This window comes from Hyla sarda, chromosome 6 (genome assembly GCF_029499605.1).
Source record: "Hyla sarda isolate aHylSar1 chromosome 6, aHylSar1.hap1, whole genome shotgun sequence".
NCBI lineage: Eukaryota > Metazoa > Chordata > Amphibia > Anura > Hylidae > Hyla > Hyla sarda.
The window spans coordinates 186,161,815-186,181,727 of NC_079194.1; the positions used below are offsets into that span (position 1 = coordinate 186,161,815).

At 45.5% G+C, this 19,913-nt stretch overlaps 1 protein-coding gene across 1 annotated transcript; it reads right to left on the bottom strand.

Moving 5' to 3' along the window:
• Positions 1-1,095: 1,095 nt before the first annotated feature.
• Positions 1,096-19,186, bottom strand: LOC130276558 (uncharacterized). The gene is made up of 2 exons (XM_056526101.1): positions 18,331-19,186; positions 1,096-4,058 (listed from the first exon to the last, which is right to left on the bottom strand). The coding sequence occupies exons 1-2, from the start codon at positions 18,634-18,636 to the stop codon at positions 2,796-2,798; spliced, it is 1,569 nt and encodes a 522-aa protein (XP_056382076.1). The 5' UTR covers positions 18,637-19,186; the 3' UTR covers positions 1,096-2,795.
• Between the last annotated feature and the right edge of the window lie 727 nt (positions 19,187-19,913).

Sequence of the window (19,913 nt, forward strand, 5' to 3'; positions counted from 1 at the left end):
GAATTTACAGTAAATTCGATTAGTCACGAACTTCTCGGCTCGGCAGTTGATGACTTTCCCTGCATAAATTAGTTCAGCTTTCAGGTGCTCCCGTGGGCTGGAAAAGGTGGATACAGTCCTAGGAGACTCTTTCCTAGGACTGTATCCACCTTTTCCAGCCAACCGGAGCACCTGAAAGCTGAACTAGTTCGTGACGAATCGAATTTACTGTAAGTTCGCTCATCTCTAATCACAGCATCTGAGGGGTTAATGGCAGACAGCCGTGTGATCGCGGATGTTGCCCATTACCGGGAACAGCAGGGAACCTGCTGTGTATGACGCGATCACCGCTCCGATGCTTGCAGTCATACACAGGACGTAAATGTACGTCCTAGTGCGCGACGTACCGCCAAACCAGGACGTACATTTACGTTCGTGGTCGTTAAGGGGTTAAATACCGTATACACATAGGAAGCGCTGGTATAATATTTTTCATACCGGGTGATCCAAAAGTCAGGACAAACTTTAAAAATTAATAATTCGAAAAAGAATCAAGAAACAAAAGATACGGTTTGCGCCAAACAGATGGAAAAGAAACCGGGTTTTGTGTGGCAACGAAAAAAAAATTGTTCTGTTGGTGACGGGTTTCAAAACAGTTTCTGTCACTGGTCAGCGATATGTAGCACTGTTACAGAACAACATTATTCCTGAACTGCAAGCGCGACAGGCACTCCAAACAGTCACCTTTATGCAAGATGGAGCACCACCTCATATTGCTCTGCCTGTGCAACGCCTGCTGTGCTCAACATTTGGGGAGGATCGCATTATCAGTCGCTACTTTAATCACGCATGGCCTCCAAGATCTCCCAATCTGACACCCTGTGACTTTTGGCTGTGGGGCTCTTGAAGTCAAAAGTGTACCGCGGCATCACTAGCAGCACTGAAAGATGCCATCTGCCATAATGTGTCTGCCATAACGCAAGAAATGCTACTAAATGCTGTATAGCGCCATCTGTTGGTCGCCAACAGAACTATTTTTTTTTCTCGTTGCCACACAAAACCTGGTTTCTTTTCCATCCTTTTGGTGCAAACCGTATCTTTGTTTCTTGATTCGTTTTTAAAGTTCGTCCTGACTTTTGGATCACCTGGTACTTTCCATTATACATTTCCTTCATTTAAGATTTGTTCCTGACTTTTATTCAATAACTGCAGTTACAAACCTGAATGTGGGAACACTTCATTGTAAGGGCACAAAAAACTAGCTACCTCCCCATATATTAAGTTGTTAGGGGAAGCTATGACAACACGCTTATAGTCTGTTTCCAATAGAAACCAGCTGAATTGTGAACACAGCCCTAAAGCAGGGCTCAAGTCCTGCAGGAACATGTGGGAACTGAGTTTCTGCACTTTTTCCACAGCAGAATCACTATTCCCATTAGCAGGAGTTCTGCAGAACCAGCTCTTGAGTGGAAATCTTGGGTGAGTTCCCTCACTTTTTTCCCCAGGACTTAATCCCAGCCCTGAAGTATAATACAGGCTGTTTTAGATTAGTACAGGACAATAATGCTATATACAGTATTTATAAAGCTACTCAGTAGATTACTGTATATTTATGTATTTGCTTTAAAATTTATTCAAAGCTGGGCATGCCCTTTATGCCCATTGGGAGGCAATTTGATCAAAGAAATAGATAATTCAACTTTAATATTTGTACAGACCTACATGGGGGGGGGGGGGGGGTTGAGGTACCATATGAATTTGCAGCTGTATACTTGTCAGAATGCTGTATTATTATATTACTACTTTGAGTACCATGGATCAAATAACAGTGCAGGTATGGGAGAAATTTCCATTGGAAATGGTTTATTGCTGCATAGACATAACTAATGGTTCACGTGATCATTTACAGTTGTCCCTTTAATGAATCTTCATAGGACCCCATACGAATTATTGGTCCCCAAGAGGAAAAATTACACATCGATTAAGTAATGTTTTCACTCCCCCCCCCCCCCCAAAAAAAAGGTCCATACTGTTTTAATATTGAAATCAATGTGTAAATAGCATCCAGTAAAGTTAAAAGATCCCAGCTCCTATTACTGTATGTTTTTGCTGCAAATAGGGTGTTAAAAGGAACAGTCCGGGCACGTCTAAAAATAATGTTATACGTATTTGCTGGGCCAGAGCATTACCCACGGAATCTCTCTTTGGTGTTTTTGAATAACTGTGCCATGTACCATCTCCCAGCCCTGCACTAGGCATAACACACTATCATTTTTGCCCATTTCTTCAAACCTCTGATGTGTTCTAGTGACGTTATAAATTTTGGTCGGTTAGGTCTGGGTGCTAAGACCTTTACCAACCTCTGAAAAGAATGGGCAGAAGCGCTCAGCTAAGCTCTGTGCCTCTGTGGCTCTCTTTGAAAAGCAGGGCATGTGGTGTTTGGATTTGTAAAAAGTCTCAGACATTATTTTAATCTGTACACTGATCAATCAACGCTCCAAGCTGCACCAAATAAAAAGGCACAGCACTCAGCTTGGTCCTTCGTTTCATTGTTTGGTGAAGGTCTGAGAACCCAGACCCCACTGACCAAAACATATCAAGGATTTATTATGCAATATTATATCAGATGTTTGTTAGATGATAGTTATGTTGTGTTTGATAACAAAATAAAGTGCTATCTACAAGCTATTAAATGTCCTGCACCTTGTCAAAATAGCAGTCAAAGGCTTACTGCCTGGACTATAGGTCTTGGAATTATCATCTCAACTCAAAATAATTTTTTCTTCCCCACCATCACCTTTTATGGATAATAAAACTCAGTTTTGGAGAGGATCTTTTCTAGTTATCATCACATAGTCCTCCTTGGTGTCCTCTAGTACTTTAAACTCATTAACCAGAAGGGTACCTTCTGGTGGAGAAGGGGCCTGGAAGTGGTTTTCTTCTGGTTTGGTATTTGTCAACTTTGTCAACTCACTTTTGAGTGCCATTGGCGGAATGTATGTGGAGTTGGGTGGCTCTCGGAGCCTGTTCTCTGTACCTGGAGTCCAGACAGCTGACTTACTGGAGATATTCAACATGGAGAAATCAGAAGATAAGGGCATTGGAGTGGCAAAGCTCTCAGCGCCCTCCTTAGTCTTCAGGAATGCCCACTTTACCTCCTTTCTACCCATATCACTGCTGTTAGGAAATTTTGTTGAATCTGGTGGTAATGTTTCCTCAACAGGGTAGGCCAAGGACTCTCCGGCCATGTTTTGCATCTTTAGTTTGGTCACTACACGCTCTTGCTTAGTTAGCACAATGGTTTCTGCTGGATGTTCATTAACTATAAGAGATTTTGGAGTTTCCAGATTATCAGTAAAAGTTCTTACATCAATGTTGTCAGCTTGTAGATCACAAGTGGCCTTCTCAGCAAGGTCTTTGCTGTCAGATATAGCCAATTCAGATTGTATTACAATGGACTCTGGGATGTGGTGTTCAAAGTTTGGTTCTGAGACTGGTGCTGCCCACTGTTTGGGCTTGTTTTGTTTGATATGTAATGGGAAAATTGGCTGTTGGGCTAAGTTTAGGTCACTGTACTTTGCAAGGAACTCATCACTGTCCATGTGTTTCATATAGTAACTTGTATCCTTCTTGGAAGTATCAGAGATAAAATCATGGCTGCTTGTATTTGTTAAAGTCAGGTCTGTATCTTTTATAGTGTCATTATTATTGGTGACGTTGCTTTGAAAATCTAAATTATTTATTCTGTCGGTTTTATGGACGTCCGTGATTCTGCTAGTTTTTTTCCCAGCATAACTACTGTTTTCATTTGCACTGTTTGCTTCAGTACTGGGCCCATTGACCAGTAGACTTACAGAGACAGACTTATTTTCATTCAAGTGCCAGAGCAACTTGTCACAATGAATTCTAGCCAGGTACAATTCGAAAGCAGTCTGCTTGGCTTCTTCAGAGTTTATTTTGCCAGTCATGATATATGCCGTCTCTGATGCTTTAGAGTAACCCACTTGTTGGAGGATCTGCTGAATTATATTTTCTGGGATGATGGGTTTAACAAAATAGACAAAACTTCCAGTAAATTTCTGCAAGAAAATAATATATTATAATAAAATAAGAAATTCAAAGCCAATAATGATGAATTTAAAAGGGACACATGAAAAATCCAATTATTGTTTGTGTTACACTGCTGCACAATTAATAAAGATGTGTGAAGGCTATGAGCAGAAAGGCATTACTGGGAAATGATCTGTACAAAACAGGAAGTCTCAGATTAGTTTTAGCCCTAGTGGCCAGAATGAAAACTGCAAAATTAAAATATAGATATTAAAATGCAAATATGGTTAACATAAAAGCTTGATTTAAACAATGGGTAATTTTTTGATGACACATTCCCTTTATAAACCGGTCTTGGACACGGGACAATGTTGACATCTGGGGGCTCATCACTAGTGTAGACCCGCACAGTAGGCACAAAGGACGGCACTTCCTGAATTCTATTGTCTGAGAGAATGAAGAACTTCAGTGATCACTTCTTATATTTTTTAAAGGGAACTTCCCAGACCCGTATGATCACCACTAAGGCCTGTAGTGTTTAAAAAAGAAAAAATACTGTAAAGTCCTGTATATGGGATTTTTATAGTCTGATTAATTCTAGAAGCATGAATCTAAAGGGAAAATACATTTCCTTCGGAGTTCCCCTTTTAATAGACATGTTTCGGTTCAGATATTAGACATCAATGAGGTGTTCCAGTTACTTGTGACGATTAGAAGTCTTGTTTTTACCAATACCTGTCTGTCATCAGGAAGCATATGTAAAATGATATGTAAAATGAGGCACATGATGTATCAGATTATTCGATTTTTAACAGACACAAAGAAGTAAATAGAAATTATGTTTTTGTAAATAAATCCTACATATAGGGGGAATTTATCAACAAATTCAGAGCCTTTTTTGGTGTAGAAAAGTCGCAGAAATGTCTCAAAATTTGTGTGACTTCTTGCTGAAGTGACTTCTTGCTAACTAAAATGACTAAAAAGTCGCAATGCCCTCAATTATAGTAGACACATACACCAGCCCAGACCGGCTGTGTACAGCATTTAAAAAATAGCATAACGGGTTAAAAAGTCTTTAAAAAGTTGCAGAGGAGGAACCATAAAAAGTGATGTACTAAAGTGTAAGTAAACATTTTTTTTGTACTAGCACCATATTTATCACATGCTATTCAACCATTAATTATATTTGGTGCATATGCACATAACCACCACACATAAAAAAGGTGTCGAAAAATCATTCACCTACACCAACCAAAGTAAATACAGGGTACAAAATAGGTAATTGATTATCACTATTAGGTCTACTGCTTATGGACTTTAGATTACTAAATCCTAAAACTTTGTATTATTGCCCATTTAAAAGATTGTATGGAATAAGAAAAAAGGCTATATTTCTGCCCCCCCCCCCCCCCCCAAAACAGTGCCATTTCTGTCCATGGGCTATGTCTGGTAATGCAGCTAAACTCTGTTCAATTAAATGAATCTATCTACAAAACTCAATTTTGGAGATTTATCAAAACCCGTGCAACCGTGCCCATAGCAACCAATCAGATCACTTCTTTCATTTTTAACAAGGCTTCTGAAAAATCAACAAAAGGAGCAACTGCACCACTTTTCCTCTACCCAGGTTTTGATAAATCTCCCCCATTATGTGTTTGTGTGTATGTTCCAGCATCACTTCCAAATGGCTGGAGATATTTTAAAGAAACTAGGTACGCATGTAACATATATGTCAACTCAAAATATAGGATAATTAATCTTAACCCACCCCCATTTGCGAGGGTGTTTTTATTTTTATGCCTAAGGTCTATGGGACTTCCAGTACCTTACTCTACAAGCTCCACTCTTGCTCAAGGCCAAAATACACCCATTTTTGTCCTATACACCCACATCACAGGTCCTTCAACCACAATCTCTTCATCACAGCTCAGACCCACCTAACTCCAAAAGTTGCGCTCTGCATCTCAGGTGAATGTCTCGGTCTGGTTTGCAAGCCATGCCTTCTGCTACAAGACATGCACTTTTCTACTTTCACCCCTTTATTGTGCATTGGTCTAACCTGCAAGCTATGCCCCCTCACACAAAGCTATGCCCCTTTTATTTTTGGCCTACAATCTCTTTATCACAGCTCAGCCCCACCTAAGGATGGCTTATGAGGTCGGGATATGAGGAGAGATATGAGGTAGAGACAGGAGGATGGGATATGAGGGCCTCACATGTTACTTTTCATCTCCCACAAGGTTTAGGTAGGAATACTGGGCAGTGCCAGGTGATCTACTGGTGTATATCTACACACACTTCTCAAAAAAATACAGGGAACACTAAGATAACACATCCTAGATCTGAATGAATGAACTAATCGTATGAAATACTTTTGTCTTTACATAGTTGAATGTGCTGACAACAAAATCACACAAAAATTATCAATGGAAATCAAACTTATCAACCCATGGAGGTCTGGATATGGAGTCCCACTCAAAATCAAAGTGGAAAACCACACTACAGGCTGATCCAACTTTGATGTAATGTCCTTAAAACAAGTCACAATGAGGCTCAGTAGTGTGTGTGGCCTCCACGTGCTCGTATGACCTCCCTACAATGCCTGGGCATGCTCCTGATGAGGTGGCGGATGGTCTCCTGAGGGATGTCCTCCCAGACCTGGACTAAGGCATCTGTCAACTCCTGGACAGTCTGTGGTGCAATGTGGCGTTGATCGATGGAGCGAGACATGATGTCCCAGATGTGCTCAATCAGATTCAGTTCTGGGGAACGGGCGGGCCAGTCCATAGCATAAATGCCTTTCTCTTGCAGGAACTGCTGACACACTCCAGCCACATGAGGTCTAGGATTGTCTTGCATTAGGAGGAGCCCAGGTCCAACCGCACCAGCATATGGTCTCACAAGGGGTCTGAGGATCTCATCTCGGTACCTAATGGCAGTCAGGCTACCTCTGGCAAGCACATGGAAGGCTGTGTGGCCCCCCAAAGAAATGCCACCCCACACCATTACTGACCCACCGCAAAACTGGTCCTGCTAGAGGATGTTGCAGGCAGCAGAACGTTCTCCACAGCATCTCCAGACTCTGTCACGTCTGTCACATGTGCTCAGTGTGAACCTGCTTTCATCTGTGAAGAGCACAGGGCAACAGTGGCGAATTTGCCAATCTTGGTGTTCTCTGGAAAATGCCAAATGTCCTGCACGGTGTTGGGCTGTAAGCACAATCCCCACCTGTGGACGTCAGGCCTTCATACCACCCTCATGGAGTCTGTTTCTGACCGTTTGAGTGGACACATGCACATTTGTGCCTGCTGGAGGTCTTTTTGCAGGGCTCTGGCAGTGCTCCTCCTTGCACAAAGGCGGAGGTAGCGGTCCTGCTGCTGGGTTGTTGCCCTCCTACGGCCTCCTCCACGTCTCCTGATGTACTGACCTATCTTCTGGTAGCGCCTCCATGCTCTTGGCACTACGCTGACAGACGCAGCAAACCTTCTTGCCACAGCTCACATTGATGTACCATCCTGGATGAGCTGCACTACCTGAGCCACTTGTGTGGGTTGTAGACTCCGTCTCATGCTACTATTAGAGTGAAAGCACCTCCAGCATTCAAAAGTGACTAAAACATCTGCCAGGAAGCATAGGAACTGAGAATTGGTCTGTGGTCACCACCTGCAGAACCACTCTTTTATTGGGGGTGTCTTGCTAATTACCTATAATTTCCACCTGTTGTCTGTTCCATTTGCACAACAGCATGTGAAATTGATTGTCAATCAGTGTTGCTTCCTGAGTGGACAGTGTGATTTCACAGAAGTATGATTGACTTGGAGTTACATCGTGTTGTTTAAGTGTTCCCTTTATTTTTTTTGAGCAGTGTATATATACATACACAGTAGAATCACCCAATAGCAGACACTCACAGGGAATAAAAAAGTGTCCACTATTGAGAGATGTCCCCTATTGGGAAAAAAAGATTCAAAAATCTTTCTAAATGGCCAAATACTGTACTGTACTCACTCCAGAGTGTAATTACCTATAAAACATTAAAAAGCAATATTACAGTGGAATCTTCCAGTGATGTTTAATCTCCCCTTATCAACCCCGTTTATACTCTGTGCCACCTTATTCCCCCGTGCCTTGTGCCAAATTATCCCCCCCCATCACCCCCTGTGCCACATCATTTACCCTTGATCCCCCTGTGCCATTTCATTCCCTCTTTATTACCGTCTGTGTAAATTCATCACCCCCTCTTTATGAAGTGGCACAGGGGGATAAAGGGGGAATGAAATGGCACAGGGAGTGGTAAAGATGGGGTGATGAATTTGCACAGAGGGTAATAAAGGGGGAATGAAAAAGCACAGTGGGGGGGGGGGATCAAGAGGAAATCATGTGGCACAGGGGGTAAAAAAGGGGGTGGATGATTTGGCACAGGGGAAATAAAGTGGCACAGGGATCAGGGAAGGAGGGGGGTGAATTATGTGGCCAGTGGATGTACAAATGCAGGAGGCCACTGTTTAAACAGCGGTCTTCTGCTTCTGTGCTGGGGCTTCTGCAGCGGGGCGGAGGCCCCTTACTGGGGTATTGGCTGTACCTCCTGATGGTGTCTCTGTGTACAAGGTAGGGCCGGAACATAAACCTGGTTGCCCCCTATTGGGAGTGTTTTGTCCCTCTTCCGGTATGGTCTTCTTCCGTGTGCACAGATCGTCACGCTGAGGTCAGCATATTGCCGTCAGCAGCGATTTCCCATCTTGGCTGGTGATAGGTTGAGCGCACTGTGACGATCCGTGCACACAGAAGAAAAATGAAGACTGGACCGAAGGACCGAACAGCTGTAGCGGCGCTATGGGGGAATGGAGGAAGGTGAGACTTTTTTTTTGCAGCCCGGGTTGAAGATGAGAGATGAACGAAGTTACAGTGATTCAATTCGTCACAAACTTCTCGACTCGGCAGTTGCTGACTTTAGCCTGCATAAATTAGTTAAGCTTTCAGGTTCTCCGGTGAGCTGGAAAATGTGGATACAGTCCTAGGAAAGAGTCTCCAGCCCGCAGGAGCACCTGAAAGCTGAACTAATTCATGCAGGATAAAGTAGCAACTGCAGAGCTGAGAAGTTCTTGACGAATCGAATCACTGTAACTTCGCTCATCTCTACTGAAGATAGTTTTCCTTTAAAGGAGTAGTCTAGAGAAAAGTGTCAGCCAGGTTCACCCACACTATAGTGTGGGTGAACAGGAGTCTAACAAGGGGTCACTTACTGAAATTGCTTCAGTAGGTCCCAAGATATCAACTTCCTAAGTTCTGTTCTTGTATTCTGGGAGCTGCGTTGTGGAGGCGGGCCCCCTGGCTGGCAGCTTCTGTCTCCCTCTGTTACCTCCTAATATGTCTCCCTTTGTTACCTCCTAATAACGTCCCCACTATTTAAATATTCATAGTCTTCAACTCCACGTCCTAGTGATGTGGAGTCACGTGAGCGCAGAACTCTCTCTGCAGAGCGCATTCGTTGGAAGATTTTCCCTGCATTCCAGTCACGATTAAATCTTCTGGCGCATGCGCTCTGCAGAGAGAGCGCTGCGCTCATGTGACTGGTGTGTCACTAGGACGTGGAGTTGAAGACTATGAATATCTAAATAGCGGGGGCCGTATTAAGAGGTAGCAAAAGGAGACAGAAAAGGCCAGCCGAGGGGGGGTTGGGGGCCCACCTCCACAGCGCAGCTCCCAGAATACGGAACTTCGGAAAGTGATATCTCGGGACCTACTGAAGAAATTTTACTAAGTGACCGCTCATTAGAATCCTGTTCACAACAACAAAAGAGAAGTGTGCACTCACCGCAGGGAACGTCAGGCTGTACCGGAGTCCGGGTCACGAGCAGCAGGTTACTGGAGACGCATCACGGGGAGCGCTCAGAGGCGATGCCGGCCTTTCGCACGATAAAGCGTGCTTCTTCCGGCTTCTACCGTGCTTCTTGTAGGCTGGAAGAAGCACGCTTTATCGTGCGAAAGGCCGGCATCGCCTCTGAGCGCTCCCCGTGATGCGTCTCCAGTAACCTGCTGCTCGTGACCCGGACTCCGGTACAGCCTGACGTTCCCTGCGGTGAGTGCACACTTCTCTTTTGTTGTTGTGAATTCTATGATGCCTCACTCTAGTGTATGCACCCCGCATGTGTCAGCGTGATTTGTCTGAGGGCCACTGCATTAACCTCCACCAGCCCATCAGGTGTGCACTTACACCATTGAATAATACATTGAATTGAATTACACCGCCAGGGAGTGCACGCTCCACTTCCGATATCTTACATCTATAGAATCCTGTTCCCCCACACTATAACCCAGTTTATTGGGTTTAGTTTGGTTGAACCTGGCTGTCAGTTTTCCTTTAAGGAGATATATATGTATATATAAAACTCAATGTATGTTCCAGCAGAACTTCCAAATGGCTGGAGATATTTAATGAAACATGGTACACTTTACTTCTATGTCAACTAAAAATACAGTAAAACTAAATTCACCCTATTTGTGAGGGTAGGGACCTTTGTTTGAAGTCCTATGCACATCTTTAAAGGGGTATTCCGCCCCTAGACATCTTATCCCCTATCCAAAGGATAGGGGATAAGATGTCAGATCGCCGCGGTCCCGCTGCTGGGGACCCCCGGGATCCCCGCTGCGGCACCGCGCTCTCATTATAGCACAGAGCGAGTTCGCTCTGCACGTAATGATGGGCGGTACAGGGGCCAGAGCATCGTTACGTCACGGCTCCGCCCCTTGTGATGTCACGGCCCCTCCCATAGACTTGCATTAAGGGGACGGGCCTTGATGTCACGAGGGGAGGCGCCATGACGTCACGCTGCTCCGTCCCCCGGTATCGCCCGTCATTACGCACAGAGCGAACTCGCTCTGTGCTGTAATGATAGCGCGGTGCCGCAGCAGGGATCCCGGGGGTCCCCAGCAGCGGGACAGCGGCGATCTGACATCTTATCCCCTATCCTTTGGATAGGGGATAAGATGTCTAGGGGCGGAATACCCCTTTAAGAGTTCCAGTACATTTCCTGATCGCTTTACTCATGGGCTGTAGAGATTGTCCTGCACTTTTAAAGGGGTACTTCGATGTAAACATCTTATCCCCTATCCCCTATGACTGCGGAACCACTGTCATTCGGTGCATGGAGCAAACTCCGCTCCGTACCCGATGACTTGTGATGCCGGCCGCCACGCCCCCTCCATTCACGTCTATGGGAGGAGGCGTGATGGCTATGTACTAGCCATCACGCCCCCTCCCATAGACATGAATAGAGGGGCGTGGTGTGACATCACGAACTGCAGAAGCTGCAATCTTCCATGTTCCGGCCGCCGCCAACCCAGAGATCGTGGCGGCGGGACCCCCGCAATCTAACATTTTATCCCTTATCCTTTGGATAGGGGATAAGATGTTTCCAATGGAGTACCCCTTAGGAAGACTGGCCAATGCCACATACTCTGCTAGGTATGGAGAAGCTGCAATATCTGATACAGCATGTGGGATGCATGATCCAGAGTAGAGGGGCTTAGCCTAGCAGCTGTGGGGTTTCTAGACTGCTGGGTCGCTGCCCCTGTGGGCGCTGGATTTGCAGCAGCGGTGGTTGCTGTGCAGTGTTATACCTTTTAGGCTAGAGACCTACTCAAATGAGGTGGCTGTGAAGAGGTAAGTGGGCTTACACAATTTGATCAAAACATATACTAACTACCTGATAGTAGCTTTTGTATGTTTTGCTAAGAAGCAGTAGATGAGTGTATAACATGTGGATGTGCAGTCCTGTCTGTTTTTCTCTCTCTAGAGCAGTTTTCCAACCAGGGTACTTCCAGCAGTTGCAAAACTACAGCTCTGAGAATGCCTTTGGCTGTCTGGAAATTATGGGAGTTGTAGTTCTGCAACAGCTGGGGGCACCCTCGTTGAGAAACACTGCTGTAGAGCTTTCTTCCAAAAACAATGCCACACCTGTCCTCAGGTTGTGTTTTATTGCAGCTCGGCATCATCCACTTCAATGGAGGTAAGCTGCACTAACAGACATAACTGGTAGACAGGTGTGGCCATGTTTAACCCCTTTAACCCCGCGTACGTTTAACCCCTTTAACCCCGCGTACGTCATGACACCCTGGTACTTAAGGACCCATGACGTACGCATACGTCATGGAGAATTCCAGCCCCAGACGCGCACCGGGCGGGGATCGGACCGGGATGCCTGCTGAAATCATTCAGCAGGCATCCCGTGCAAAGGCCCAGGGAGGTCATCAGACCCCTCCATGTCGGCGATCGCGGCAAATCGCAAGTGAATTCACACTTGCGATTTGCGCGATTCCGGGTCATTACGGGTCTATGATGACCCGGAATAGAAGGGGGATCGCGGGTGTCCATGACACCCACAATCCCCCTGAAGGGATAGGAGTGAGGTGGCAGGGGTGCTACCCGTCCTATCCCTGCTATTGGTGGTCTAGACGCAACCACAAATAGCAGATCGGGGGCGGGGGGGGGGGTTAACTTTCGTTTTCCCCGTCCTGCCCACCCACAATAGGCGGGGCAGGACGGGGAAACCCGACAGGGACTGGGGCCGAAGATCCACTTACCGAGGGCGACGGAGATCGGCGGGCGGCAATGTCGCGGGCGGCTGGATCCTATGGAAGCCGGCGAGTTGCCTAGCGACATCTGGAGGGTACAGTCTGAGACCACTAGATAGTGGTCTCTAACTGTAGCCCTCCAGATGTTGCAAAACTACAACTCCCAGCATGCCCAGACAGCTGTTTGGGCATGCTGGAATATGTAGTTTTGCAACAGCTGGAGGGCTACAGTTTGAGACCACTATCTAGTGGTCTCTAAACTGTTGCCCTCCAGATCTTGCAAAACTACAACTCCTAGCATGCCCAAACAGCTGTTTGCTGTCCGGGCATGCTGGGATTTGTAGTTTCGCAACAGCTGGAGGACCACAGTTTGGAGATCACTTTGCAGTGGTCTCTAAAACTGTAGCCCTCCAGATGTTGCAAAACTGCAAATCCCAGCATGCCCAAACAGCTGTCTCGGCATGCTGGGAGTTGTAGTTGCGTACCTCCAGCTGTTGCATAACTACATCTCCCAGCATGCCCTTTGGTGATCAGTACATGCTGGGAGTTGTAGTTTTGCAACAGCTGGAGGCACACTGGTTGGAAAATACTGAGTTAGATAACAGAAGCTAACTGAAGGTTTTTCAACCAGTGTGCCTCCAGCTGTTGCAAAACTACAACTCCCAGCATGCACGGTCTGTCAGTGCATGCTGGGAGTTGTAGTTTTGAAACAGCTGGAGGTTTGCCCCCCCCCCCCATGTGAACATACAAGGTACATTCACACGGGCAGGCTTACAGTAAGTTTCTTGCTTCAAGTTTGGGCTGCAGCAAATTGCTATTTTTTTGCCGCAGCGCAAACTCCTAGCTGGAAACTCACTGTAACACACCAGTGTGAATGTACCCTAAAAACACTACACTAACACATCATAAAGAGTAAAACACTACATATACACCCCCTAACACTCTCCCCCCCCCCCCCCAATAAAAATTAAAAACGTATTGTACGGCAGTGTTTCCAAAACGGAGCCTCCAGCTGTTGCAAAACAACAACTCCCAGCATTTCTGGACAGCCACTGACTGTCCAGGCATGCTGGGAGTTTAGCAACAGCTGGAGGCACCCTGTTTGGGAATCAGTGGCGTAGAATACCCCTATGCAATCCCTAATTTAGTCCTCAAATGCGCATGGCGCTCTCTCACTTCAGAGCCCTGTCGTATTTCAAGGAAACAGTTTAGGGCCACATATGGGGTATCTCCGTACTCGGGAAAAATTGAACTACAAATTTTAGGGGGCTTTTTCTCCTTTTACCCCTTATGAAAAGGAAAAGTTGGGGGCTACACCAGCTTGTTAGTGTAAAAAGATGAAAAATTTTACACTAACATGCTGGTGTTGCCCCATACTTTTTATTTTCACAAGCAAATTTCCTCAGTACAGAAATACCCCAGATGTGGGCGTAAAATGCTCTGCGGGTGCACAACAAGGCTCAGGAGTGAGAGTGCACCATGTACATTTGAGGCCTAAATTGGTGATTTGCACAGGAGTGGCCGATTTTACAGCGGTTCTGACATAAACGCAAAAAAATAAATACCCACATGTGACCCCTCACGGAATGTAATAATGGGTACAGTGAGCATTTACGCCCCACAGGTGTCTGACTGATTTTTGGAACAGTGGTACGTGAAAATGAAAAAAGTAATTTTTCATTTGCACAGCCCACTGTTCCAAAGATCTGTCAAACGCCAGTGGGGTGTAAATACTCACTGCACCCCTTATTAAATTCTGTGAGGGGTGTAGTTTCCAAACTAGGGTCACATGTGGGGGAGTCCACTGTTCTGGCAGCATGAGGGGCTTTGTAAACGCACATGGTCCCTGACTTCCAACATTTTTTTTCCCAAAAGCTCAATGGCGCCCCTTCTCTTCTGAGCATTGTAGTGCGCCAGCAGAGCACTTGACGTCCACACAGGTATTTCCATACTCAGAAGAGATGAGGTTTCACATTTTGGGGGGCATTTTGTCCTATTACCCCTTGTAAAAAAAAATTAATTTGAGGGAAAACTAGCATTTTAATGAAAAAAAAAATAATAATTTCCACATCCAACTTTAACAAAAAGTCGTCAAACACCTGTGGGGTGTTAAGGCTCACTCGACCCCTTGTTACGTGCCTTGAGGGGTGTAGTTTCCAAAATAGTATGCCATGTGGTTTTTTTTTTGCTGTTCTGGCACCATAGGGGCTTCCTAAATGTGACATGCCCCCCAAAAACCATTTCAGAAAAACTCACCCTCCAAAATCCCACTGTCGCTCCTTCCCTTCTGAGCCCTCTACTGCACCTGCCGAACACTTGACATACACACGAGGTATTTTCTTACTCGAGAGAAATTGGGTTACACATTTTAGGAAGATTTATCTCTTTTTACCCCTTGTAAAAATTCAATAACTGGGTCTACAAGAACATGCGAGTGTATAAAATGAAGATTTTGAATTTTCTCCTTCAATTTGCTGCTATTCCTGTGAAACACCTAAAGGGTTAACAAACCTTTTGAATGTCATTTTGAATACTTTGAGGGGTGCAGTTTTTATAATGGGGTCATTTTTGGGGTATTTCTAATAAGAAGGCCCTTCAAATCCACTTCAAATCTGAACTGGTCCATGAAAAATTTTGATTTTGAAAATTTTGTGAAAAATCGGAAAATTGCTGCTATAATTTGAAGCCCTCTGATGTCTTCCAAAAGTAAAAACATGCCAACTTTATGATGGAAACATAAAGTAGACATATTGTATATGTGAATCAATATATAATTTATTTGGAATATTCATTTTCCTTATAAGCAGAGAGCTTCAAAGTTAAAAAAAATGCAAAATTTTCAATTTTTTCATCAAATTTGGGAATTTTTCACCAAGAAATGATGCAAGTATCGACAAAATTTTACCACTACCATAAAGCAGAATATGTCACGAAAAAACTCTCTCGGAATCAGAAAGAAAGGTAAAAGCATCCCAGAGTTATTAATGTTTAAAGTGACAGTGGTCAGATGTGCAAAAAATGGCCGGGTCCTACAGTGAAAATTGGCTGGGTCCTTAAGGGGTTAAGGAAGAAAGCAGACATGTTTTTTTCTAATACTGTATAAACCCTTTTCAGTATCAGTGGATGTATCAATCGGCTGACCAAATTTCCTTTAGGGTACATTCCCACACGGCGTATTTGCTGCGTATTTGCTGCTGCGTATTTTATTTTCTCTGTTGAAGTCAATGGGTAGGAAAATACGCAGCACCAAATAAGCAGCAAAATACGCCGTGTGGGAACATACCCTTAACCCCTTAACGACGCAGGACGTATATTTACGTCCTGCGCCGGCTCCCGCGATATGAAGCGGGATCGCGCCGCGATCCCGCATCATATCGCGTCGGTCCCGGCGCTAATCAACGGCCGGGACCCGCGGCTAATACCACACATCGCCGATCGCGGCGATGTGCGGTATTAACCCTTTAGAAGCGGCGGTCAAAGCTGACCGCCGCTTCTAAAGTGAAAGTGAAAGTGACCCGGCTGCTCAGTCGGGCTGTTCGGGACCGCCGCGGTGAAATCGCGGCGTCCCGAACAGCTGATCGGACACCGGGAGGGCTCTTACCTGCCTCCCCGGTGTCCGATCAACGAATGACTGCTCCGTGCCTGAGATCCAGGCAGGAGCAGTCAAGCGCCGATAATGCTGATCACAGGCGTGTTAATACATGCCTGTGATCTGTGTAAGAGATCAGTGTGTGCAGTGTTATAGGTCCCTATGGGACCTATAACACTGCAAAAAAAATGTAAAAAAAAAGTGTTAATAAAGGTCATTTAACCCCTTCCCTAATAAAAGTTTAAATCACCCCCCTTTTCCCATAAAAAAAATAAAACAGTGTAAAAAAAATAAAAAATAAACATATGTGGTATCGCCGCGTGCGTAAATGTCCGAACTATAAAAATATATTATTAATTAAGCCGTACGGTCAATGGCGTACGCGCAAAAAAATTCCAAAGTCCAAAAAAGCGTATTTTGGTCACTTTTTATATCATTAAAAAATGAATAAAAAGTGATCAAAAAGTCCGATCAAAACAAAAATCATACCGATAAAAACTTCAGATCACGGCGCAAAAAATGAGTCCTCATACCACCCCATACGTGAAAAAATAAAAAAGTTATAGGGGTCGGAAGATGACATTTTTAAACGTATAAATTTTCCTGCATGTAGTTATGATTTTTTCCAGAAGTGCGACAAAATCAAACCTATATAAGTAGGGTATCATTTTAACCGTATGGACCTACAGAATAAAGATAAGGTGTAATTTTTACCGAAATATGCACTGCGTAGAAACGAAAGCCCCCAAAAGTTACAAAATCGCGTTTTTTTTTCGATTTTGTCGCACAATGATTTTTTTTTCCGTTTCGCCGTGCATTTTTGGGTAAAATGACTAATGTCACTGCAAAGTAGAATTGGCGACGCAAAAAATAAGCCATAATATGGATTTTTAGGTGGAAAATTGAAAGGGTTATGATTTTTAAAAGGTAAGGAGGAAAAAACGAAAGTGCAAAAACGGAAAAACCCTGAGTCCTTAAGGGGTTAAACAGGACACTGGGGTAGCAAAAAAAAAAAGGGACAGGCTATATATAGTTGTAACTAAACAACAAAACCCCAGGGGGTAACAGGGTAATATTTAATGTACAACAACTTTAGGGGAAACCCCCAAAAGGGGTACCCTAAACTAGAACCCCCCAAATGAAATTAGATAAAATGTAACTTTTATTGGATGCAATTAAAATAAACTGAAATTGTGATAATAATAAGACAGATGTGTTTGTGTGTACCACACTAATTTAAAAATACAGGGTCTACCTAGCACATATAATGACTATGATTGGAAGCCTCTAGGTAGTGTGTGCCACAAATACTGGTATGGCCACTACTGAGGTACTGAGAGAAATATATGTACTTGTGCTGGTAGATACGCCTGCTATTAAAATACTAGGCACAAGCCAGAGTCCTGACGGCGTTTCGCTGCATCAGCAGCGTCATCAGAGGACTGGGGGCAAGTCATCTGATGACGCTGCTGATGCAGCGAAACACCCTCAGGACTCTGGCTTGTGCCTAGTATTTAGTAGTAGCCGTCAGGCCTCTGCTTCCCCGGCATCCGCGCTCTCTGTCGCCGCCATCACGTCGCTAAGCACGCCGCTCCTATTGGATGACGGGACGGTGTGTGCAGCGACATGATGACGTTGATGGAGAGCGCCGACGATGCAGGGGATCCCAAAGAGGACGCGCCGGAGCCCCGAGGACAGGTAAGAGACATCACCGGATCTCACGGGGCACCGTAAACGGCTATCCGGTGGCAGCTGAAGCAGTCAGCGCTGCCGGATAGCCGTTTATGCGATGGCCCCGACATAAAAAAGCATCGTATGTTGATGCTGCCTTCAACATGCGATGGCCTCTGAGAGGCCATCGCATGTTGAAATTATCGTATGTCGGGGCCATCGTAGATCGAGGGATCACTGTACTCCGATCCCGTGGACGCCACCCGGCTGTTTGTGAGCTGGCACCATGGCGTGCAGCTCAAACAGGTGAGTGGCGAATACAAGATTGCGGGGGTCTTTTGGATAGGGGGTAAGATGTCTCAGGGCCGGAGTACCCCTTTAATGTATGACAGAAACTCATAGCTCTCAGCATTGGAATTAGGTCCTTTATGCGCCTCAGCTGCAGTTGCTACTTTTTGTTTTCCTACCTTTAGTGTCCTGATCTCTTTCCTCCATGGGAACAGAAATAAATTGACACAGATAAGCTCTAGAACTGCAAACCCCTTCTTCATCTGCTTCAGCACTTCCACCCTGTGCTCCTCATTTTGGCTCTGTAAGTTCTGTCTGATCAGCTGGGTGTAGGATTCACCTAGTGCTGCAGGGGAGTCACACAGCACAGTGTCCCCCCTGCACTCCAGCTCCTGGTCACACAAGGTGACGTTGCCTTCATAGCTCCTGGATTCATAGTGGGAGATGTAATCTTGGTAGAGCTTTTGTCTGTGTGTAATGCTCATGTTATTAGAGCTCAGCTTGTGGCTTCCTTTCCTGCATGAGGAAGTTAGGAGTTCTCAGGCTCTGCCCCCCAGCTCCCTCTAGAACATTGGCTGGGTGTGTGCACAGTGCAAAGCCACATAGGACATGTTCTGTGTCAATCAAACTGCAACAGGCCAGGAAGTGTGAAGCAAAAGTGAAAGTCAAGTTGTCCCTTCAGCTTATATACAGATGTAGCAGGACAGAGCCTGTGTCTCCACCATACATGGTGTAACAGTTGTAATATAAATATTTACTAGTAGCTTTTGCCCGCAGCTTCGCTCGCGTTAAATTTGGGGTAACATAGATCTACTTTTTACGATCCTATAGTAATGAGGCCGCTCTGGGTAAAGTCTACGGACATCCAAACAACCCGAATTCTTTCAATTTTGATTGCCTCGTCTAAAGAGTTAATGCCGGACATCTACCGGAACGGTGGTTCCTTCCTAATCCTTGTTGAGGAGGAAAATAAACAAAGGAGGAAGCTTTTGACTTCATATCCCGTCCTCATATCTTGATGTCATATCCCAACCCCACATCCCGACCTCCTATCCCGTCCTCCTATCCCGTCCTCCTATCTCGACCTCCTGTCCCGACCTCCTATACCATCCTCCTGTCCCATCCTCCTATCCCGACCTCCTATCCCGACCTCCCATCCCGTCCTCATATCCCGACTAGGGTTGCCACCCTACAGGTATTTTACCGGCACAGCCGGTATTTTCGTTCAGATTCCGGGCTGTGCCGGTAAGTTTGGATGAAAAATACCGGCCATGCAATGGCCGGTATTTTTCATTCACTGTGATCACACACTAACCTAAAAAAGCGGCACCGCTGAGCGGGGGTTCGAGCACCATGTCTGACTCTGAGGCTGTCCCAGTCTAAAATCTTACCTGGCACTGTGCAATGCTGTGCGGCTGGGCGGCTGGATCTGCGGAGGGACGTTGCGGAAGTGAGGTCACTCCGCAGACCCGCGCAGGACGTCACGTCACTCGCTGGCCCGAGACTGAGAGGAGACTGGAGAGGTGCTGCGGTAGTAGGTAAGTGTGTCTGTTACTATGTGTGTGTCAGCGTTTGTGTGTCTGTCGGCCAGTGTGTGTGCGTGTGTCGGCCAGTGTGTGTGTGTCTCTGAATTCCACCCCACCCACCCCAATTCCCCTGTGGCATTCCCCCCCCCCCACCCCAGTTCCATGGGGAAGAGGGAGGGGGGGGAGGGGGTTAACTTACTATACCTATGGGGAAGAGAGGGGGGGGGGGTAACTGC